We start from the raw sequence: 25,233 nt of genomic DNA on the forward strand, positions 1-25,233 counted from the left end.
AGAGGGAGAGAGGAGAAAGAGGGGAAGGAAGGAAAAGAATGAATGAGTGATTAATGGTTCAAGCAAAGACAAATATTTGGCTAAATTCACAGGAACACAGAACTTAAACATAAATAGAAAGTATGACTGTCACCTACAAAATAATAGGAATGTAAAAGAGATCAATCATAGGAATGTAAAAGAGATCTGAAAAGATTAAAACAACAAAACTCAATTATAATTCTCAAAAAGTAGAATGAAGTTGAGATATAATTTAGAATTTTTTAAATAAGGAAAAAATTCTGAACACCAATTAATTACTTCAAACCTGGAAGAACTACTAGTCATACTAGAATAGGACACTCTAGAAGAAATATTTTTTAAAGAAAAAAAAAAAAGCTTATAAGCCTAAGGCCAAAAACTGTATTATATTCATCTCTGTATTCTCCATGGTGTTTTCACTTAAGATTACTTAAAACGTTCTTTTAAATAAACAATTCATTTATATTATAGCTAAGGGTTAATTCTCCCTAAAAGGATATCCAAAAACAGTGCCATAAGAATCAAGAGCAGAGAGACCAGCAATGGTTTTTCCATAACTATAATATGACATCAGAAGGAAAAAATGTATTTGGGTTTCAAAAGCTTCTAAGGAAAAATGAATTTAATTCTTCAAGGAAATCATGTTGCCTAAATATTAATAAATACTTATGAATGTCAGTAAGGAAGTCATATGTCTTTTTTTTAATGAGAGAAAACAGATTTTTTTTAAGTAACAGCAACAGCTTTCTGCAAAAATCACATTTTAAAAATCTATTTCCTAAAGTTATTTAAAAAGTATTTTTGAAAAGTTGGTGCCAGTTATACAAAATACTTTAAAAAATTATAGAAACCTGGCCTATAGACCAAACACTCTTTTTGAAATTACTAGACGGTATAAATTACAGAAAAATTTAAATGGATTATGAAGGCCGCAGTTTCAGTATAAGAATCTAATTTATTTTAATCATATGTAAACTTTTACATTCATCAAAACATCAGGTTTTTATTTCTATAAACCAAATTCTACTTACAGAAAATGGGAGTGGGTGGGATTCTTCCCATATAGCTCAGCCAATTAGGAAACCTAAAACTCTTACGGCTCATTTAGTATCCATGGTCTTTGTGGACATTTATAAAAGAATTGACTTCTCCAAGTTCTAAATGTCATCCTAACATTATAAACCAAGCTACAATTCTGATGATTTATAAGAACAGAAGTTTACATTTTTAAAAATAATATATTCTATATTGCAACAAAAGCCTTATAAACTATATTACTATAGTCTAGAGAAAAGAACAAGGAGGAAAGCCAATGCAAACTCAAAAATATCTTTTCACATGTCAGTCTTAGAATTACTTCATGTAGCCACTTAAAATAATGACTTTTTAACTTTTACATAATATTCAATGATATAAAAATGATGGTTTCACTAATAATCTGATAACTTCAAAAAGCGAGTTAATATTATTATATAGCAGTAATTCCTATTTTTTCTAAATTATTAGAAATTCTAAATTTCCAAATTATTTTACTATCTTCCTAAATAAAAGTGTTTAGAAGAAACTTCAAGCCTGACAAAAATCTTCATTAAATTCCTCAAAAATAAATCATAGAAATATAAGAATTTTTTTTTTTAAGATGTATTTATTTGAGAGAGAAAGAGAAAGCAAGAGCATAGAGGGGAGAGGCAGAAAGATAGGGAGAGAGAAACTTAAGCAGCCTCCAAGCTGAATGCAGAGCCTGATACTGGGCTCAATACACAACCCTGAGATCATGACCTGAGCCAAAACCAAGAGTCAGATGTTTAACCAACTGAGCCACTAAGGTGCCCCTGTAAGGATTTTTATAAGGTATGCTAAGAGATTCTCATTTGAAAGGGGAAAAAAACCTTACAAAATACTGGTGAAATTATTTAAATTTCAAAAGCTTAAAACCAATTACATATTTATCTCAACAGATAACATCTTTACTCAACATATTCCTGAAAGATCAAAATGAAATAAATTTATTGCCACCCACTCCAAGTCATAACCCATATTACCAAATATAAATTAACATAAAAGCATTCTACATAAGTTTCTACACACCTCTATCACACTTTTGAACTCACTTGGATAAATATGGATCTTTCCAACAGCAGCAGCAGTTTCTACAAAGTTATTTACCTTGTCCAGGTCTTGCAGTTACAGCTGCTCCAGCAGATGGCGGCTCAAGCTCCTGTCAATTACAATAATGTTATTACAGTGACCTACTACAATGCACTATTTATAATAAATTAGAGTGATATAACAACCTTACCTTTGCTTTCTTTGAGTCTGGATCAAACCTTTCAAGAATTAATTTAGCCGTTTTATAAGTTTCTTTTTCCATGACTTCTTCAAGCTACAAACAAAAATTTCTGTAAATTATCACACTTTAAAACATACACACGACTTACTTTTATAAGTCCTATTCCAAAAGTGTTCAAGTACAATGCTTAAAATAAACAGCATACAATATATTCAGATAGCATCAAAGACTTCCTACAGTCAAATAATTAAAATCTACATTTTAAAATGGCTTCTAACCTCTAATACGTTACTTGTATTTAACAGCTTTACTGCAAGGAAATACCAAATACTGCTAATTGTTTACATATAATGAGGAGAATAATTACATGCACCAACTTCAATAATGGAATGTGCAAAAATCTATCAGCCATCATTATTGGAAGTTATTAGACATGACAAGCAAATGACAGGCAATTCCTCAGATTTATTTCCTCATAGCACTTAATGCTATTAATTTAAAGAAGGTCGTTAGCCAAGAGCTTTACAAAATAAAATCTCTGTGCCAATTAACTGCTGTCAGCATCGATTTTAGATTATTTATTAGCAGAAGCAATTAGCTTGCTGCAAATGCAGTGAAAACTCACTAACTGGGAGAACAGCCATGGAATTTGCTCAAATGACTTTAAGAGCTGAAACTCCCCCTTTTTTACTTAGATTCAAACAACTTTAGAGGGGAAAAAACACAGTAAGAATCTAAGTAAAAATTTTACTGAGTTCTATACACACACTAGGGGCTGTAATTAAAACAGTTCATTATTACAGCATTTTATTTACAATACACTCAAGTCAGTCAGGGTTTAATTTAAAAAGCAATAACCAGTAAAGTATCGTTTTAGCAGTTATGGCCCAGTATCAGAAAAAGTTTAATTTTAGTATAAGACAGTTGTATTATGACAAATAGCTAATGTGTAGAAGAAAATGCTTTGTAAAAATTGGAATGGGACCTTTTCCTTCTCAGTGACCAATGACAGCCACTTAGATTCATTAAATGTCACATTTATTCAAAAGGTCATTTATTTTAGAATACAACATGGAGCACATTTACCAAGTTTAAAATACAGTTAAAAATATGCTACCCAACAGTAGTTAATAGGTTCCTTATTAAAAATTCAATTCAACATTTAAGAAGCTAAGTGCTTAGATGAATAATTTAACCTTGGTTTAGTGAAAATAAAACATTTTCCTAATTATTTCAAAATTATGATAAATTCTCAAAACAATCAAGTTTAATGTTCTAATGTAAAGGAAATGTAAAGAAAACTTTAGAGTTGAGAAAAACTGGTAATCAAGATTTTAAAAAAAGGACATATCATATATCCCTAAATCTACATAGTCTACAAGGAATCTACATGGAATATCAATGAATTAAATCCAATTAATTTTTAATGTTTTAGACCAACATTGTGGCAATAGAACTTTATGTAATGATGGAAATGGCTTATATCTTCACAATGCAGTAACCACTAAGCCATATGTGACAAATGTTGCTTGTGCAACTGAGGAATGGAACTGTGGTTTTATTCCATTTTAAACAATGTAAATTTAAAAGATACATGGGGCTTTTGGCCACTGATGTGGACAACACAGATCTAGATGAAGATAACTGCTAGGCTTAAAAAGATTAGGTAACACTGTGATATTTAAAACAACACACGAAACTCAAAACCAAAATGCAACTTCAACAAATGACTGCAACACTTGGTACATTATTCAGCAAGTATTCACTTTTATGTCTATGTTCATGTAAAGTATCTTCAATAAAGTCATTTTTTAAAGCACTAAAAGATGTAAATCTATTCTCCTTTTCTTTAGTACTTCTAGCAAAAATTTTTCACATTATTCCTTAATTAACACATATAGCCATACAACATTTTAGGTGAATAACTTGTTTTAAACAGAGACATTCTGATCAGTGTAAAAAACATAAACCTTAAACTCCGAAGTCAGAAAAAATCTGGGTTCAAAGCACACTTCCATTCTTAATTACGTAGAAAGACTTTGAGCAATTCCACTGGCCTCAGTTTCTCTTTTTGTAAGGCAGATACACTAATATTTTCTTCATAGCACTGTTAGGCACTTTAAATACAATAATGTATGAGAAAGAGTCTCTAACAGTACCTAACACAAAAACACAAAATCGTTAGTGATACCCCAATTATACAGAATGGGTCTGAAAACAGCAGTGTTTCCAATACGCAACATATTCATCCCAGGATTCAGGAATGAAAAATTAGATTCTCAAAACTCCCTAAAATATAAGTTGCATTGTGTTTTTCATAATATTTTTTTAAATTTTTTAAATTGTTCTATGATAAATTATACTAAAAGTTTCAGGGCTTTTTATTTAAAACAGAAAATAATAAACATAGTTTATTATGAATCAATATTTTGACAAGATTATGATTTCAATAACATGTAAAAATTATTTCTACTTGATATAGACATTTCATCATAGATAACACTAAAAGAAGGGAACATGAATACAAATGTCAGAAAATAATTTTTAATTTTAAAAGGTAATCCTACAAATATTTAATATGTAAATTATGATTCTTGAAATAAAATTTTAAAAGAGCATCAATTGCTCTATCCAATATTCTTGATCTTTGCTTTGTGCCAAATATTCTAGATATAGAAAAATGTCTTTTGTTCGTACTCGTCAAATTATTAGGAGTGTGCCCCAAACCATCTTCAACACACAGCATTAGGGTACATGTTGCATTATTTAAACTCATCTTTTTTACAATGATGAAAATACTGTCTGCTTACCCTGATTTTGGTTATACTGCTGAAATCAATACTGTTTTTACTAGTTCAGATTTTACATCATTTTCTGATCTCACATAGGAGTATTCCACAATAATAGTCACATCTTTTCTCTCTGCATTTCTTCTGTTAAAGTATTTACAAAGATCTGTAGCCTACAGTGAATATTCAAATACTGGAAAATGGTAGCAAAAATTATTGGGTAATATAAATATAGCATTTGAAACTTCTAGTGAGGTCAACAGCCCTACACAGAATTACATGCTGAACTTGCTAATTTAAGTACTTCTTTTGCTTCTAAAATTTATTTCATAGAATGTCATTCATAGGATTGTACATAAAATATATCATGTGTATAAGCTTATTATTACTCATCTGTAAGAATAACTCACCATTGACAAGAAACGGGGCCCATAAAACATAATATGGCCACAAAAGCAAGACTGACTGATTAATTAGACTGTAAGACCTCTCTACTGCATGCTCCTGTCCTGTTCCCACAAATGTCCATATTAACCTATAGCTCAGCATGTCAGCATTTCTTGCTCTTTCTTTCAACTGGCAGTAGCGGATTTCTTTGAAGCAGTAACATTTGTAGTTAATTGTTAGGCTATAATACTCAGAGAATTATAACATTTCCCCTTATGTTCCTAATTTCTCAAGTGATTTTTCTCAAAATTCAGAAAAACACAAATTTCCTGAGAAATGCCAGAAAGGAATTATCACATAGAAATACTATTCTTGAGGGGCACCAGGGTACCTCAGTCGGTTGAGCTCAGTAGGTTGATTCTTGGTTTTCACTCAGGTCATAATGTCAGGGTCATGAGATCTAGCCCTGCCTCTGGAGCCTTCTTAGAGATTCTCTCCCCCTCCCTTCCCCCTCCCTCCCCCTCTGCTCATCTCCCACCCCCCACCTCCCTTGTGAGCTGGCCCAGGCTTTCTCTCTCTGAAATAAATCTAAAAAAAAAAAAAAGAAAAAAAGAAATACTATTCTTGGAAAAGTATAGTATTTTCATGAACACACTTAAATTTCGACTCGTGTTCTGATGGATCTTGATTTTGAACTGTGCTGATGGAATGTTCATGGATGCAAAGGGATTATCTATTAAGCTAATTTTTTTTTTCAAAAGCTGAATTTTTTTTGAATAGCAAAATGTACACATCAAGACTTGGGAGTTTTTTAGATAATTAGAGGTTAATTTTTAGTTTTATTTTAATAAGTAAATAGTTACATTAAGTTCTTAGATTTAAATCGCTGTCAAGATACTAATTTTCCTAAGTAATTTAACTTTTTAATCAATTAATAATTCATGTTCATCTTAAAATTACACTTATACGAATTATGTATTATTTTACAAATCTATTCAGAATAAAGAGATGCATCCCTAAGGAAACCACCTTTAATAAAATGTCAAGTAGTAAATATAATTGGTTTTCATTTTGTTATTGAAAGAGGAGGGATAGGAGCTGAATATTTTTGGACTGACAGTTATTTTCCTACAGGCATTTTAATAATAAAAGTATTTTCAAAGCTAATGTAGAGTTTAAACTTAAACATCCATGAACAAGATCAATTTTTATTACATTTAGCTTTTGTTCAAAAGTAGTGCCGCTTCTTTTTCCTCTCATTACCAGCAAAATGATCAGCAAGCACTGTGTTCCTTTACTAACTCACCCTTAACACCTATTGTTCTAAACAAAGTAAGTGTAAAGCAACTCAAACAAAGTAGCTCTGTTAAGGGCTTGAGTAATAAAGTCCAGGGATGAAGTTTCCAGTAGTAACCGTCATAACCAACAATAGTCAAGTCAATGCAAATTGTTCCCTAATTAATAAAAAGAGTTGGAACAGCCAACTTATTTTTCTTAAATCATACTGCAAGAAATATGGCATACTAAACTATTCTGTAATATTGACGCCTCTTGAACCATTTAGATATAGACAACTCTTGGCCCTGAAGTGAATTTTCCAACTGTGAGGCCTAGATGAAGCAGCTTTATGTTGTCCTTCCTTTGAGGGCTACTAAAGAAGTAAATAGCTTAACTTGTCTTTTCAGTTTTCCAAGTCTGCTCTGTTACTCTTTTTTGCCCAATCACCTGTTTTCCAAGATTCTGCTTTCTGGTCATGTGACAGCACTGATATTGGATCAGATTCTCTTCACTTAAATTTCTTTTTAAATTTTCTTCTTTTTTTTTTCTTTGTCTTCCTTCTTATATTTTCTATTTTAATAAAAATTTCTCCATTTTGATACAAGGAGGGCTTAGCTCTGATCACCTCTATCAGCCCTTCTTTTTAAGCAAACCAAACTAATCATATCACAATTTCTATATTACCGAGAACTATCAGTATTTCCTCACGTTGAGTTTATGGCTGTTACATAATGCATGGAATTAAAGAAATATAATAAGATATAAGGGAATATTTCTATGTTTCAGGACCATTAAAAATGTCAATGCAATGTTGGTAAATAATTCATAGAACACTGACGAAGCTCAAACAAATAAGAAATCCTTTCACAATTAAAGTTCTTTTATTTTTCAAGCACTTAAACTCTCAAGACCAGTGTCTTTTACTACCAATTCACAAAACAACTTTTTTTAAGTAAGCTCTAGGCCCAATATGGGGGTTGAACTCACAACCTCAGATCAGGAGTTGCATGCTCTATCAACCAAGCCAGCCCTGTGCCCTCAAAGAACAATTTTTACACTAATCTTAACTTTCATAATTTTTATTAGTTTCATAATTGTTACTTATTACGTTACACTAAAATACACTGATCATATGCATCTGATTAAATTTCATTAAGTTTCTACATAACAAGCCACTGTTATCAATTATCATTTTCATACTTCAAAAATAATTATACAAAAGGCATATGTAAATTCAAGTCAAACACCAAGTTCAATTCACTTATTAGAGGGTATGATAATACCCTATAAATAGCTAGGGCCCTTCTTCTCTTATGCTTGGTCCCCTTTCCAAACATCCGAAGGACACATTTTACTGGCCCCACAAGAGATACCCATGTGATCAGAGCTGCTGATAGAAAATGAAAGAAAAAAATTCTTTCTTTCCCCCTTTCTTTAGCCTTTTCATGTTAAATTTCACTTTTACAACCAATCTTCTTGATCCTCTCTCTCCTACCCTTACCTAGCCTTATTCTGTCCAGAAAACCTGAGAAGTGACATATGTAGATGTTTGATCCTTTTTTAACCCTAATAATCAATCTGGATACCCACCTTTTTACCCCTCTGCCTCATTTAACCTTCCAATGATTCATTTACTTGCTTCTCAGCTTACAACTGCATAGATTCTCATACTCAAAAAAAAGTCCACATAACTACTTTTTCCTGTCAATCATAATTAATTAGCAAAAATATTCATAATTTAGCTTCATCATTAAAATGCTATCCATACTTGTTACTTGGATGGTCATAACATATAAAAGATAAACATTGTTTATTCAGTTCTTAATCTATTTGTTTTACATAAATTAATTTTTAAATAAGTTAACTTACTATTTTTTTCTTCTGGGATTTTAAATCATCCAATGCTTCATCTAGAAAACAAGATTTAAATCAAAGCTAAATCAGATATTAAGATACTTAGATATCTTAAAAACAGTATGCCAAAAGATATATATTAAGCAACCACAAGGAAACGGTCTTATTTTAGAATTTCTCACTGATGTGTACAGATAAAAATTATCTCAATCTTCACACATATATATTTCATAATGTTGCCTATATATTTCAAAGCTAAGTAGTGAAAAATTGACTTTACATAGAATAAAACACCTTTCAAAATTTAAAAAGACCTAAACATTTTATCAAATAGAATTTAAGTAATTAATAATTTTTAGTTAAATTTACAAATAAAATTATTATTTCTTCATTAAAGTTCCAGGATAGCAAACATCTGAATACCCAAATCAAAGTATACTATTTATGTAAAAATCCAAAGACAAACTTATACAAAGACTTTACTATAATTTTTCAATATTTTAGTTTTTAATGTGTTAGCCAACTTACTACTAAAGGGGAAAAAAAAGTCTGCTAACATGTGTAAAAAGAGTAGTCATCTATAGAGAAGAGCAATGAAATATTTATTCCTTAATCCAGAAGTCAGAAAATTTTTTCCAAAAAGGGACAGACAGCAAATATTAGCATTATAGGCCAAAAGGCAAAATCAAGTACTTTTAAAGCAAAAGAATGAACAAATTTCCATAAATCTTTACTGACAAAATTCAAAATGTAATAATAATTAAGTTCAATTTTTTGTAACATAGGTCTATCATTGAAAAGAATAAAATTATTTTCTTTTGGGTGAGTAGAAAACATTTCACTTAAATGAGGTTCAAAGTTGCTGTTCCCTATCATCAAAACCAATTGCAAATGTTGATCTGTCATGATATTTTACACATTTGACTTTTGAAAATGTTTTTTCACATGTATAGGTACTGCTAAATACTGAAATCAATCAACAAGCACATGATTTTAACTGAGGATATTCATTGATTGGAAAGCATTTATAGAATTCTTTAATTCTTCTATTGATATTTGCCTTTTTTTATCATTACATTGGAAATTAATCACTTCCAATTGAAAATAAGTGGAAGCTCCTCAATTGTATAGTTAAGTGGATTCTGCAATATGGAAACTCCATTTGCATTTCTTGAAGTCTGAAAATCACTGCTGGATTGCTTCTCTTTTGGCTAAGATCAAGTGTGAAAAACACTGCTGGAACTATTGTTTGAGCTCCGATCACATACTTGATGCAAATTTCTGGGGGAATGGAAATTGTGCTTCTTGTTTTAACTTTTCACAGTCTTTTTTAAAAATTACTTTGTGTTATTACAATGATATTTGTTTCCGAAATGACTTTATAGCGTATAGGTTTTGCACATAAGGACTGTTTTGTCTTGCAATCTTAGGTTGAATTCATTAAGAACCATTATCAACTCTGCAGCAAAAGCTAATTTTCCAAAGCCAGTCAGCATTCAATCACAGTGGTTGAAGGTGATTCTTTGCATGCAGAAATATTACACTCTAGGCTCTGAGCTCAAAATATCACAATAAAACTTTACCACTGCTGAGCCATCAAACTGCTGTGGGGCTGGGCAGGTTATGATAGTCAGCTTCTATTTCTGATTAAAGTTCACATAATTGACAATGGTTAAGTTCATGAGCGTAAATGAAGTTCCCATTGACACTACTAATTTAATAACACATGGTAGGTTCAATTACACTTGTCAAAGTACCCGCTGTCACATAACACAATGAATAACCACAAAATTTAAACACCTTACAATTTCACAAGTTTGTACATTGATCCAAATAAGCCTTTTTCTGCTTCCCACATTTTTTTAGTATAGTTGACACACAATGCTACATGAGTTTCAGATATACAACTTAGTGATTTGACAAGTTTATACATTATATGTTCACAAGTGTAGCTACCATCTGTCCTGTTACATCACTATTACAGTATCACTGACTGTATTTCTTATGCTGTACCTTTTATTCCCATGACCTACTCACTCCATAACTTGAGGCCTATATCTCCCTCCCCCCTTTACCATTTTGCTCAATCTCCCACTCTCCTCTCCTCTGTCAATCATCAGTTATTCTCTGTATTTACAGGTCTGATTCTGCTTTTTGTTTTTTTTTTTTTTTAGATTCCATTTATGAGTAGAATCATATGTTGTCTTTCTCAGTCTGACTTATTTCACTTCACATAATACCTTCTAGGTCTTTCCATGTTGTCTCAAATGGCAGTCTTATCTTTTTTATGGCTGTGTAATATTCCATAGTATATGTTATATTTACATACACAGCACATTTTCCTTATCCATTTGTCTATTGATAGGCATTTTGGTTACTTCTGTGATTATTGTAAACAATGCTGCAATAAATACAGGGATGCATATATCTTTTCTAGTCTGTTTTTTTTTCATTTTTTCTGGGTAAATACCCACTAGTTGAATTATTGGATCATATGGTATTTCTATTTCTAATTTTTTGAGAAACCTCCAAACTATTCTCCACAACGGCTGTACCACAACCGTTATACCAATTTACTTCCCCACCAACAGTGCACAAGGGTTTCTTTCTCACTGAAACTTGTTTCTTATCTTTTTGATTTTAGCCTTTCTAACAGGTGTGAGATGGTATTTCATTGTAGTTTTGATTGGTACTTCCCTGATGATTGATGATGTTGAGTACCTTTTCATGTGTCTGTTGGCCATGTGTATATCTTCTTTGGAAATATTCTACCACCAATATTTATAACACACCTTAGCAGATTCTACTTCAGGTTGTACTGAACTGGTGTTTTTTCAACTTTGAAGATATTCTGTCCTACAGTTGTTTTATAGAGATTTTATGTAGAAGTTAATTCAGTAACTGCAAGCTCAAAATTGATTCCTCAAATAAACTACAATTGAGCAGTATCAGAGCCAAGGAAGATCACTTGGAATCATTTGCCATGTTTTTAAATTAACTATCTTGCTTCCAATATTCTCAGTTCTTCAAATTGTTCATGCCAAAAGGCTACTTACTAACTAAGCAAGTATACCTTCTCTGAACACATTTTGTTCAGCTGCTGCAATCAAACACAATTCAATTAATTCACCATTGGTAAATAAATGGCTTTCCCTGCTTCACTAATAAGCCACCCAGAAACTTACTGGATTGAAGCTCCATTTTCACTTTTAATTTTTATGAAGAAATTCAGCTATGATGAGATATTCCATTTTAAATGTTTTACTTTTTCTGACCATTGCTTTTCTGTGAGTTGGGAGTATCATGAGTACTTAATATGGTAATGTCAATGTATTTGTATTCTTTTAGCACAGTCCACTATGCCCTAAAAATGCAACATTCCAAGTCCAATCTTCTCTTCTTTTGTTGTTTTTACATGTTGAGTATGCATTGATAATTTAAAAAAATAAATAAAATTGTCACAATACATATGGCACATGAAAGGTCAAGTTATAAATTTGTGTCATTTGTTATACATTCTCCAACAGTCTCAAGTGTTGAGATGAGAGCACCACATACAGTTTGCTACAAGTACTTAACTCTGCCACTGTAGGATGAAAGCAGCTACAGACAACATTTAAATGAATGGGCAGCGTTTTGATCCAGTAAAAACAGAAATCTGAATTTCATATAAATGTAATGTCACAAAATATTCTTTTGAATTTATTCAATGATTTGAAAATGTAAAAATCATTCTTTTCTTTAGGATTTTATTTATTTATTTGACAGAGAAAGAGAAGCACAAGCAGGGGGAGGGGCAGAGAGAGAAGCAGGCTCGTTGGGGAGGAGGAAGCCTGATGCAGGGCTCAATCCCAGGACCCTGAACCAAAGGCAGCCACTTAACCAACTGAGCCACCCAGGCACCCCTAAAAGTCATTCTTAAATCATGACCTGTACATGATAGTGGGCAGGACTTGGCCCACAGGCTATAGTTTGCCAACCCTTAATCTATACTATGTCCAAAGCAAAAAACAAAGGAAATAAAACTAATACAGAACAAAAAACAAGGACACAATCAATAGCTTCAGGCTGACTTGATGCTAAAAAAATATATTTGTAGGACAGTAAGATAATCTTTTCTGATGTCTATTTTAAATGTACATGTAATACCTATTCAAATGAATTAGATTTTTTTAAATAAAAGGATCCCTGAAGTAAATTTTCAATGCAACCCCTTTATATAATAACCATGTCCTGATGTGCCTATTTGTAAGTTAAAATATTCATACATTTAATTTCCTTAGAAAAAAGTGTTTCCAAGCACTCTTTTAAAATAAGTTTTCTTATATTTTCTACTATTTCTATGAGGTCAGCGAACATATTTGTTTTAAACTTATTCCTGTCCTCCTGGTATTTACCATACTATCAAATATCACTGGAAACAACATCATATGCTTATTTTCTTTAATATGATAGTATCAATATTTTTTAAAACCACAGCAAACATAATACTTAATGATAAAAATTAAAAGCTTTTCCACTGAGAATCAGAAACTAGACAAGGAATCTGCTATTCCCACTTCAATTCACTATTATACTGAGTCCTAACCCATTAAATAAGACAAGAAAAATTTAAAAAACAAGAAAAATAAAAAAGAATAAGGAACAGAAAAGAAAAATCAGCACCATCAGCCCATATGTATATTAACACTTTGCAATTTTTATATATTTTGGCATATAGTTTCACTTAATACTCATAATAATCCATCCTAAACATTTTATGTTTATGATGATGATAATATAGGTTTCCACTTTACAAGTTAGGAAACTGATGTTCAGAGAATTAAAACTTATCTGTAGGACAAAAAGACAGCCAATGTGGCTGGAGCAAAAGCTAAAACGTAGAATTAGGAAGAGATGAAGTTAGAGAATGGGCATAAGCCAGAAAGTAGGATAAAATAATTCAGATTTACTCTAGTTGCCACAGGAAATCAATAGAGAATCTGAAACAGAAAAGACACGACTAAATATACCTCAAAAATAGACTACTTAGGAAGCCACTCCTAGTATAAGTAGGAGATGATGATCACCTGAATTAGAACAGTAGTAATAGTAAAGCTGGTTACAAGTGGTCAGATCTGAAATAATGTTGGAGGTAGAGATGACAGGACTTTGAAGGGGAGAGAGAAACTCATGGTAGATTAAAGGGAATATGAAGTCAGGACAGGGATTTCCCCCCAGTTGTTTATATGGAAGGGAGATTATATACCAATAGAGACAACCAAATAGAAATAGCTAATACAAAAGAGGATAATGGCAGGAAGAGATAACTGCAAGAACAATGTTCTTGAGATGGCCAGAATATCCAAAATCCAAAGCATAAATGGAGAGCTTAGCCATAGACGGAATCAAGGTCAGTCTTCCAGACTACCACAGAAGGATGACAACACACTGACTAACAGATGGAGCTAACTTGATATATTTGGTGGTGGAGGTAGCTCTCATCTGTTTTTATCTATTTTCTCCATAAAGTGAGACTAACACATGAGAGTGACCAGGTAGATTTTTGTGGGGTTTTGCTTGTTTGTGAATTTTGAATTTTTATTTGGTTGGTTGATTGGTTGGTTTTATTTTGGTTTGGTTTTTGTTTATTTGCAGGAAGGCAGGTATTAGTTATTTGAAGAGAAATACCATCTCAAAAAATACTCTTAAAGAGAAAAAAGTGAACTTTCTAAGAAACTATGAAATAGGACTGTGCAACAGTACTGAGTATACATTTAATATTTACAATATAGATTTAAAATAAGTCTGGTCAGGGGCACCTAGGTGGCTCAGTCAGTTAAGCATCTGCCTTTGGCTCTGGTCATGATCCCAGCGTCCTGGAACTGAGCCCCACATCAGGATCCCTGATCAGCAGGGAGTCTGCTTCTCCCTCTCCCATTGCTCCTCCGCAGCCCGCCAACTCATGTTCTCTCTCTCAAATAAATAAATAAATAAATAATCTTTGAAAAAAAAAAAAGTCTGGTCAGTATGCTGTATGATTTTCCTCTAATAAATTTAGTGTTTCTGATGGAAGGACAGATCAATCTTATGAAAGTTTTAACGAGGATAGAGTCTTGCCAGTCACAGATTAAGCATATAATTGTATTTAAAGAAGGTACAGTTTTTGCCAGACAAGTAGGATGCAAAAGAGGGGCAAAGGAATCAAAGGTATCTGCAAGGAATGGTCACTGGGCTAGCCCAGTGAGCCTAAACCAGGTTGGAGAGAAGCCTTAACTCAGGGGGGCAGTTTGAAAGTCATGTATCTGTATGAACCTTATTTGGATCTTGAATTAAACAAACAAAATATGTTTAATATTCTATGATATTAAGAATTCCTTTTCAGATAGGATAATGTATTATATTACATTAATGATAATGTACTATATAATGTATTTTTTTTAAAGTCTGTCATAGATAGATATAACTAGGATATACTTCAAAATAATACTGTAGGTAGATAAGTAGATAGAGTTAAAAATTAAACAAGACTGACCATGAGTTGATGGTTGTTTATGTTGTGTGATAGGTATATGAGGACTTATACTATTTACCCTCCTTTTGCGTATGTAATTTTGTATATGAAATTTTCCACAGTGAAAAGTTAAACAAGAAAAGAATAAAGAAGTCACATATAAAGTTCATTTAAATAAAATTTATATACATTTGTTAAATTATAACTCATACTTTTAAGACCTGAAAATCTTGAAAATCTATACATACACAGAATACAGAAGGAAATATTATCACAATTTGCATATTTCCATAAAAACAAGCCTAGGAGCTATGAGGTTAAAGAGAATGGTACAATTAATAGTACAAATCAAAAGATGTCTAAGTATATTCTACTCTATAATAATGTAAGTTTTGCATAAAGATTAACAAATAATTTCTCTCAATTTAAGAGATGAATTAATGAAATTAGTTATTTTGTGTAAAAAAATTCTGAATGAACAAGACAAAAATAACACAAAGAGAATCCTCTTGATTATTCAAAATGCTTGATAGTAAACAACCCTTCAATATTTACAAGATTTTCATTTCAATACACCGCTTCACAACCTACCATTCAGTTACAAACCAATGCACTATCAGAAAGTGGTTTTTTAAATGTATTTATAAGAATTTAGAAATTAAACTTACTATTTCTTTCTGTTCTCTTGGAAAAGAAGAAAATAAGCACTGTTCTTATGCTCCAGATGCTACAGAGGAAGCAAAATTCAGAAACAAAAACCATTATTAGGATAAGTGAATTAGAAGACATATAAAATGAAAACAAATACACATTTCCACTTAGAGTTCAGTACAGTGCTTCCCTTTATACTTTGAAAATCAGAAAATACTCCTCTCTTTCAGAGACATCAGAGGTCTACATCTGCATTCAAGAGTTCTCAACCTAAAATCCACAGACTTTCTGAGGTTTCCCCAGAATTATGAAAATGCCATTGTGTGCATAACTTTATTTCTCTGGAGAGACCACTGTGTTCATCACTCTGTAAGGAGTCTATGAAACCTTCCCTCAAAAAACAAATTATACAGTCCCCTCTAACTAAGCAAGCATCAACTCCAAAAATCTGTCTATTCCCAGGCATTGAGGGAAAAGCATTTTACAAATCCAGCACATTGCATAAATGTAAGTTGTGGGGCACCTGGGTGGCTCAGTGGGTTAAAGCCTCTGCTTTCAGCTCAGGTCATGATCCCAGGGTCCTGGGATCAAGCCCCATATTGGGTTCTCTGCTTGGCAAGGAGCCTGCTTCCTCCTCACTCTTTGTCTGCTTCTCTACCTACCTGTGATCTCTGTCAAATAAATGAATAAAAAATCTTTTAAAAAATGAATAAATAAATGCAAGTTGCTACTACTTCTCTATTATTTAACATTGGAAGGATCTTCCCTACTAAACAAAATAAGCTATCTAGAAGAAAAAAAGCCTACCTTCAACTAAGTACTTGATAAGTAAACTTAGCTAAACACCACCTTTTAAATATTTTATGAGGAGAATTTTCTGGGCCTTATATTAGTAAAACATCAAATGATATTAAAAGTAAATTAAAGAATGATCCTAATCACAAATTTGTTAAGGTCATCTCTTAAATTCAATGTAACTATAGCAAAATACCTCTATCTCCAAAGAACATATACAAACATCATTCATAATTTCATAAAAGCAATACATTGTAGGGGTGCCTGGGTGGCACTAAATCATATCTTTCAATAATTACTCTAAATGTAAATGGACTTAATGCTCTAATCAAAAGACATAGGGTATCAGAATGGATTAAAAAAAAAAATAAGACCCATCAATATACTGCTTACAAGAAACTCATTTTAGACCCACACACCTCCAGATTGAAAGTGACAGGGTAGAGAACCATTTATCATGCTAATGGACATCAAAAGAAAGCTGGAGTAGCCATCCTTGTATCACACAAACTATTACTTTAAAGCAAAGAATGTAAAAAGAGATGATTATATTTATTATATCATAATAAATGGGTCTATCCAACAAGAAGATCTAACAATTATAAATATTTATGCCCCTAATTTGGGAGCAGCCAAATATATAAAGCAATTAATACCAAAGTTAAAGAAACTCATTGATAATAATACCATAATAGTAGGGAACTTCAAATTTCCCCCTCACAGCAATGGACAGATCATCTAAGCAGAAGATCAATAAGGAAACAAGGGCTTTGAATGACACACTGGACCAGATGGACTTCACAGATATATTCAGAACATCACATCCTAAAGCAGCAGAATACACATTCTTCTCAAATGCAGAGGCAACAGTCTCCAAAACAGACCACATACTACATCACAAATCAGGTCTCAACCAGTACAAAAAGACTGAGATCATATGTCATGCATATTTTCAGACCACAATGCTATAAAACTTGAACCACAAGAAAAAATTTGAAAGAGAAGTTAAATAAAATCCTACTAAAGAATGAGTGGGCCAACCAGGAAATTAAAGAAGAATTTTAAAAATTCATGGAAACAAATGAAAATGAAAACACAACAGTTCAAAACTTCTGGGATGCAGCAAAGGCAGTCCTAAGAGGGAAGTATCTAGCAATATAAGCTTTCCTCAAGAAACAAATCTCAAATACACAACTTACCCTTACACCTAAAGGATCTCAAAAAAGAGCAGCAAATAAAGCTTAAATCCAGCAGGAGAAGAGAAAAAATAAATATTACAGCAGAAATCAATGATACAGAAATTTAAAAATAAAAAACAATAGAACAGATCAGTGAAACTAGGGAGCTGGATCTTTGGAAGAATTTAATAAGATCAATAAAATTACTAGCCAGACTTATCAAAAAGAAAAGAGAAACACTGAAGAAATACAATTACAAGAGAATATTAGGAGAAATTATATGCCAATAAAAGGTAATCTGGAAAAAAATGGATAAATTCTTAGAAATATATAAACTACCAAAACTGAGAGGAGAAAAAATAGAAAACCTGAAAAGATCCATAACCAGCAAAGAAACTGAACTTGTTTAAAAAAAAAAAAAAATCCCCAACAAACAAGAGTCCAGGGCCAAATGGCTTGCCAGGGAAATTCTACCAAACATTTAAAGAAGAATTAATACCTACTCTTCTGAAACTGTTACAAAAAATAGAAGTGGAAGGACAACTTCCAAACTCATTCTATGAGGCTAGCATTACCTTAATCCCAAAACCAGACAAAGACCCCACTAAAAAGGAGAATTACAAACCAATATCCCTGAGGAACATGGATGTAAAAATTCTCACCAAGATACTAGCTAATAGGATCCAACAGTATACTAAAATGATTATACACCACAACCAAGTGGAGTTTATTCCTGGGCTGCAGGGGTGGTTCAAATCATCCTCAAATCAATCAACGTGACACACTACATTAATAAAAGGACAAGAACCATATGATCTTCTCAATAGATGCAGAAAAAGCATCTGTCAAAATACAGCATCTTTTCTTGACTAAAAAAAAAAAAACTCTTTGCCATGTAGGGATAGAGGGAATATACCTCAGTATCATAAAAGCCATATACAAAAGACCCCAGCAAATATCATCCTGAACAGGGAAAACTGAGGGCTTTTCCCCTAAGGTAAGGAATACAACAGGGATGCCCACTCTCACCACTATTGTTTAACATAGTACTGGAAGTCCCAGCCTCAACAATCAGACAACAAAAAGAAATAAAAGGCATCCAAATTGGCAAAGCAGTCAAACTTTCACTCTTTGCAGATGATATGATATTCTATGTAGAAAACCCAAAAAACTCCACCAAGAAACTGTTAGAACTGATACAGGAATTCAGCAAAGTTGCAGGATATAAAATCAATCCACAGAAGTCAGTTGCATTTCTATATATAGCAATAAAGCAGAAGAAAAAGAATTCAAGGAATTGATCCCATTTAACATTGTACCAAAACCCATAAGATGTGTAGGAATAAACCTAGCCCAAGAGGTAAAGGATCTGTGTTCTGAAAACTATAGAACACTTATGAAAGAAATTGAGGAAGACACAAAGAAATGGAAAGACATTCCATGTTCATGGATTGGAAGAACAAATATTGTTAAAATGTCTATGTTACCCAGAGCAATCTACACATTCAATGCAATCCCTATCAAAATAACACTGACATATTTCACAGACCTGGAACAAATAATTCTAAAATTTGTATGGAACCAGAAAAGACCCCAAATAGCCAAAGGAATGTTGAAAGAAAAACCAAAGCTTGTGGCATCACAGTGCCGGACTTCAAGTTCTATTACAAAGTTGTAGTAAAGACACTATGGTATTAGCACAAAAACAGACATACAGATCAATGGAACAGAATAGAGAACCCAGAAATGGACCTTCAACTCTATGGTCAACTAATCTTCAGCAAAGCAGGTAAGAATATCCAATGGAAAAAGGACAGTCTCTTCAACAAAGGTATTTGGAAAATTGAATAGCCACATATAGAAGAATGAAACTGGACTACTTTCTTACACCATACACAAAAATAAACTCAAAATGGATGAAAGACCTAAATACAAGACAGAAATCCATCAAAATCCTAAAAGAGAACACAGGTAGCAACCTCTTTGACCTCAGCTACAGCAACTTCTTGCTGGACAGGTCTCCAAAGGCAAGCGGAAGCAAAGGCAAACAAGAACTACTGGGACTTCTTCAAAATAAAAAGCTTTTGCACAGCAAAGGAAATAGTCAACAAAACCAAAAATAACCAACAGAATGGGAGAAGATATTTGCAAATGTCTTATCAGATAAAGGGCTGGTATCCAAAATACATAAAGAATTTATCAAACTCAACACCCAAAAAACAAAAAAAAACCCAGTCAAGAAATGGGCAGAACACATGAACAGAAACTTCTTTAAAGACATACAAATGACTAATAGACACATGAAAAAATGCTCAACATCACTCGGCATCAGGGACATACAAGTCAAAACCACAATGAGCTACCACCTGACACTGGTTAGAATGGCTAAAATTAACAACTCAGGAAATGACAGATGTTGGCAAGGATGTGGAGAAAGGGGAACCCTCTTACACTGCTGGTAAGAAAGCAAACTGGAGCAGCCACTCTGAAAAACAGTATGGAGGTTTCTCAAAAAATTAAAAATAGAACTATCCTATCAAACAGCAATTGCACTACTAGGTATCTATCCAAAGGATACAAAAATAGTTATCAGAAGGGGGACATGCACCCCAATGTTTATAGCAGCAATGTCCACAAGAGCCAAACTATGGAAAGAGCCATATATATATATAATATTTATATTATATAAAAGTATATTTTATATAATGTAATATTACATTATATTATATATATTTATATTTATTTGTGATATTCATATATTTATATATAAATATATATTTATACATAATGCAGTATCACTCAGCCATAAAAAAGAATGAAACCTTGCCTTTTGCTACAACATCGATGGAACTAGAGGGTATTATGCTTAGAGAAGTCAGTCAGTCCGAGAAAGACAAATACCATATGAGTTCACTCATATGTAGAATTTAAGAAATAAAACAGATGAACGAACATAGGGGAAGAGAAGGGAAGATAAAATAAGATGAAAACAGAGAAGAAGACAAACCATTAGAGACTCTTAACTCTAGGAATCAAACTGAGGGTTGCTGGAGGGGAGGCTGGTGGAGGGATGGGGTAACTGGGTGATGGGTATTAAGTAGGGCACTTGATGTAAAAGAGCAATGGTTATTATATGCAACTTATGAATCACTAAATTCTACCCTTGAAACTAATAAAATATACTATATGTTAACTAAATTGAATTTAAATGAAGAATTTTTAAAATTAAAAAAAAAAAAAAAGATTCTTTCGTTCTGCCTCTCCAGTCCTACCTCTGCCGCAATTGCACTCTCTCCCTCTCTAGAGAGGAGGAAGAAAGGAAGGAAGGAAGGAAGGCAGGCAGGCAGGCAGGCAGACAGGCAGGAAGACATTAAATCTGAATTCATGTTATTTCTTCACTCTAAAATACATCATTGCTATTCTTGGGAGTTAGCTTGCAAGTCACCAGTGACCCCTGTCTCCTGGTATTTACACCTTTGTGTAGTCCTCTTACCAGTGTTGGTCTGTGTAACCAATAGAATATGGCAGAAGTAATAGTATGTCACTTCAAGATTAGGTTATAAAGGACTGCAGCTTCCATGTTAGGCCTCTTCTTCCACTCACCATCTTTCTCTCTCTCTTCTCTTCTAAGAGAAGCCAGCTGGTATGCCATGAGGACATTCAGGGAACTCTATGGAAAGGCCCATGTGGCAAAAAACAGAAGTCTGTGGCAAAGAGCCAGTGAAGAGATGAGGCCTGCCAAAAACTACATTTATGAGCTTAGAAGTAAATTCTCCAGCCTTAGTTAAGCCTTCAGGTAATTGTAGCTCCAGCCAACAGCTTAACTGAAATTTGTATATGAATAAAGATCCTGAGCTAGAACCACCTAAGTTGCTCCCACATTCCTTCCCGCCCCTCAGAAACTGTGAGAGATAATGAACATTTGTTGTTTTAAGTTACTAAATTCTAGAACAACTTATTACAGCAATAGATAACCAAAATATGATTTTTATGTTGTGGTGACTCGTTTTTATGACTCAGACAACTACATAAGCATTAAAAAAGGCACTGAGCACTGTCCTTATCAAGGGAAGGGAGAGAAGAGTTTAGACATACTGCTCATAACGCTCAAGGATGCTACAACAGGAAACTCTCATACTATTTCTCCACTACAAACCCACTGAAATAGTGACAGCACAGAGATGATATAGGGGGGGAAAAATGTACAGGAAAACAGAGAACACAGGAAGGAATTGCAAAGAGAGTGACTAGCATTCCGTAGGAAATCAGTAAATTTTCTTTGATATTTTTTAGAAGCATATATACTTTCCAAAGTGTGAAAACTACAAGAATTGAAATATACTCCCTTACTTCAAAATAAAACACAGTAATCCCCTTTGCAGACAAGAGGTTCTCCTTTTGGTTTTTATCAGAATTGCTGCTGGAGAAAATGAGCTATCAAACAACACACATTTCTTTCAAGACTTGAGCAGCAGAACATATATAGTGCATTCATCTCTAAGGCTAAATTAAAAGAAATTCTTTTGTATTTTTAAAACAAAGTTTAGGGGGGAAAAGGTACTTTAGAAATCCATCTTAGTTATTCCAATAAAGGTTTTTGCTTTCCTAATAGTTAAATATAATTTATGAAAATAGAACAACATGTTTTGTGAAGATATTAAAGATACTATTACTGACTCCTACTTTGACAGTGGTATAATTTCTACTTCCCTCTTCTCTTCTTAGAAATACTCTAGGGGCGCCTGGGTGGCTCAGTGGGTTTAAAGCCTCTGCCTTCGGCTCAGGTCATGATCCCAGGGTCCTGGGATAGAGCCCCGCATCGGGCTCTCTGCTCAGCGGGAAGACTGCTCTCTTCCTCTCTCTCTCTCTGCCTGCCTCTCTGCCTACTTGTGATCTCTGTCTGTAAAATAAATAAAATAAAATCTTAAAAGAAAGAAAGAAAGAAAGAAAGAAAGAAAGAAAGAAAGAAAGAAAGAAAGAGACTCTAAACAAGAACGAGATCAAACAAAAACAAATTCCTGTCCTGGTAAAATAAAATATAACTAAAACCCAACTCTCAAAATATGTGGAGAGTCTCCTAAAAGTAATGGAGATGATGGAGATCAAGAGTGCAAGCATAGAAGGAAAACTTCTTATCTCACAAGGAGGTAGCAAGACAAACTTCTCAAAGCATAAAGTCTAAAGCCCATATTTATAACAAGAATAAGACAAATGTGTGTAGGTAGAAAGTCCTCAGAAACAAAACATAAAAGACAGAGCTTAAAGAGAAACCATTCAGAAATACCCTGTTTACAAAGAACACTGTTTCTATGGCAGCAGGAGAGAAAAGAGGTTTTGTATTAAGAAAAAAAATACACAGTTGCCTAACTCTATTGGCTGGGGAAAGATAAAAGCTGAACAAACTAGCACATTATATCTTGGATCATAAGGAAAATTCTACATAGCCTGGAAAGTGGAAAGACATACCCCCATACTCAGAAAAACCTCCTACAAATAACTAGGCAAAAGTAAAATAAACATACCACATAGAGATTTATTTTTAAGTTAAAAAAAAAAGGCAAAATAGAAAATTATGTTCTAAAACCTAGACCAACATCTTTCCTCTCAATAAATGTAAATGAGTTAAACTCAGCAGAGCAAAATACTTTCAGACTGGATGATAAAAATAAAACCCCATCTAAAACTAAGAGTTTTTGAAAGTTGAAGAAAATAAAACCATTGGCAAAAGTATACTAGACAAATACCAACAAAACAAGGGTTGTATCTTAATACCTCATGAGTTTGAATTCAAGACCCTCCCCCCACCTCACTGAAAAAAAGCAAGCTTTAAACCTAGAAAAAGAAAGTGATTTCATAGTGCTAAAAACTGATGCAGTTCCTTTCCAACAAACGGTGCTGGAGCAACTAAGCACCCATGAAAGAAAAAAATAAAAGAATCTCAACATGAACCTCACACCTTATATAAAAATGAACTCAAAATGGCTTACAAATTTAAATGTAAAATGTTAGAAGAAAGAAACGCATAGGAAAAAAACAAAGAAGAAAATCTTCAGAGCCTATAGTTAGGGAAGGGTTCTTGATAACAAAAGCACAACCCATAAATGGGAAAATTAATAAATTTTGCTCACAAAAGCCCTATTAAAAGAATAAAAAGACAAACTACAGACTGGGGAAAAAATTTGCAAACTATACACCTAACAAATAACTTGTATCAACAATATATAAAGAACTCTCAAAACTCAACAGCAAAAAGACTAATAAGGCAATGAGAAAATTAGAAGACATGAACAGACATGAACAGAAGAGGAGATATAAATGGCAAGTAAATACATGAAAAGAGGTTCAACATCATGAGCCCTTAGGGAAATGTAAATTAAAGCCACAATGAAGTATCACTACATACCTATCAGAATGATCAAAATAGTAAATAGTGAAATACTAAATGCTGGCAAAGATGCAGAGAAACTAGATCATTTATATGCAACCAGTGGAAATGTAAAATGATACATCTACTCTGAAAAAAGTTTACCAGTTTCTTTAAAAACTAAACAGGTACTTACCATGCACCCCAGAAATTACATTCTTGTGACATATACCCCAAAGAAATGAAAACTTATGTTCAAATGCCTATATACAAATGTTCACAGAAGTCTTATTTGTAATAGCCAAAAACTGGAAACTATCCAAATGTCCTTCAACAAGTATATAGTTAAACAAACCATAGTATGTCATTATCACAGAATACTACTCAACAATAAAAAAAAAAAACTATTAATATACTTAACATTTTGAATGGATCTCAAGTATATGCCAAATGAAAAAAGCCAGTTTCAAACGATTATATGCAATGTGACCTCATTTTATAATTCTTGAAAAAACAAAATTATAAAGATTATAAGACACATTAGTGGGTGGAAATGTTAAGAATGGGGCAGGTGGAGGAGGATTGATAGGACTACAAAGAGATAGCAAAAAGGAGCCCTGTGGTATGTGTGCATGTATGTTTGTACGTTATTCATTTATTTATGTAATCTCTACGCCCAATGTGGGGCTTTGAACTCATGACCCTGAGATCAAGAGCCACATGTTCCACCAACTGAGCTAGCCAGGCACTTCAAGTCCTGTGGTTTTAGAATAGTTCTGAATCTGAATTGTGGGGTAGTGACATGAAGTTACAGATGTGATAAAATTACACAGAAATAACACACACACACACACACACACACACAAAAGCACGTGTAAAACTGGTAAACTCTGATAGACTCTGTGAATTGAACCAACATCAGTTTCCTAGTAGTGATATTTTACTACTCATGTAAGACCTTACCACTGGGGCAGGCTGGGTGAAGGATGCAAAGGACATACTTGTACATTTTGTTTTTTTGGTTTTTTTTGCAACTTCATGTGAATCTATAATTATTTCAAAATAAAAAGGTTTCTTTTAAAGGAAAATACATAAAGCAAAACTGAACAGAGAGAGGTTGAAATAAATTACTA

The 25,233-nt window shown here is 32.9% G+C and overlaps 1 protein-coding gene across 4 annotated transcripts in view; it reads right to left on the reverse strand.

The window, feature by feature from the left end:
• The window catches only part of LNPK (lunapark, ER junction formation factor), a 76,610-nt gene that overhangs the window by 31,663 nt on the left and 19,714 nt on the right, over positions 1 to 25,233 (reverse strand). For all 4 annotated transcript variants that reach the window (XM_032855949.1, XM_032855948.1, XM_032855951.1 and 1 more), the window contains 4 exons: positions 15,781 to 15,839; positions 8,635 to 8,675; positions 2,321 to 2,404; positions 2,188 to 2,239 (listed from right to left, as the gene is read on the reverse strand). In XM_032855949.1, the coding sequence (XP_032711840.1) occupies positions 2,188 to 2,239; positions 2,321 to 2,404; positions 8,635 to 8,675; positions 15,781 to 15,839 (236 nt within the window). The remainder of the gene's footprint in view (positions 1 to 2,187; positions 2,240 to 2,320; positions 2,405 to 8,634; positions 8,676 to 15,780; positions 15,840 to 25,233) is intronic.

Source organism: Lontra canadensis, unplaced genomic scaffold, assembly GCF_010015895.1.
Source record: "Lontra canadensis isolate GAN:19392208 unplaced genomic scaffold, GSC_riverotter_1.0 scaffold11, whole genome shotgun sequence".
NCBI lineage: Eukaryota > Metazoa > Chordata > Mammalia > Carnivora > Mustelidae > Lontra > Lontra canadensis.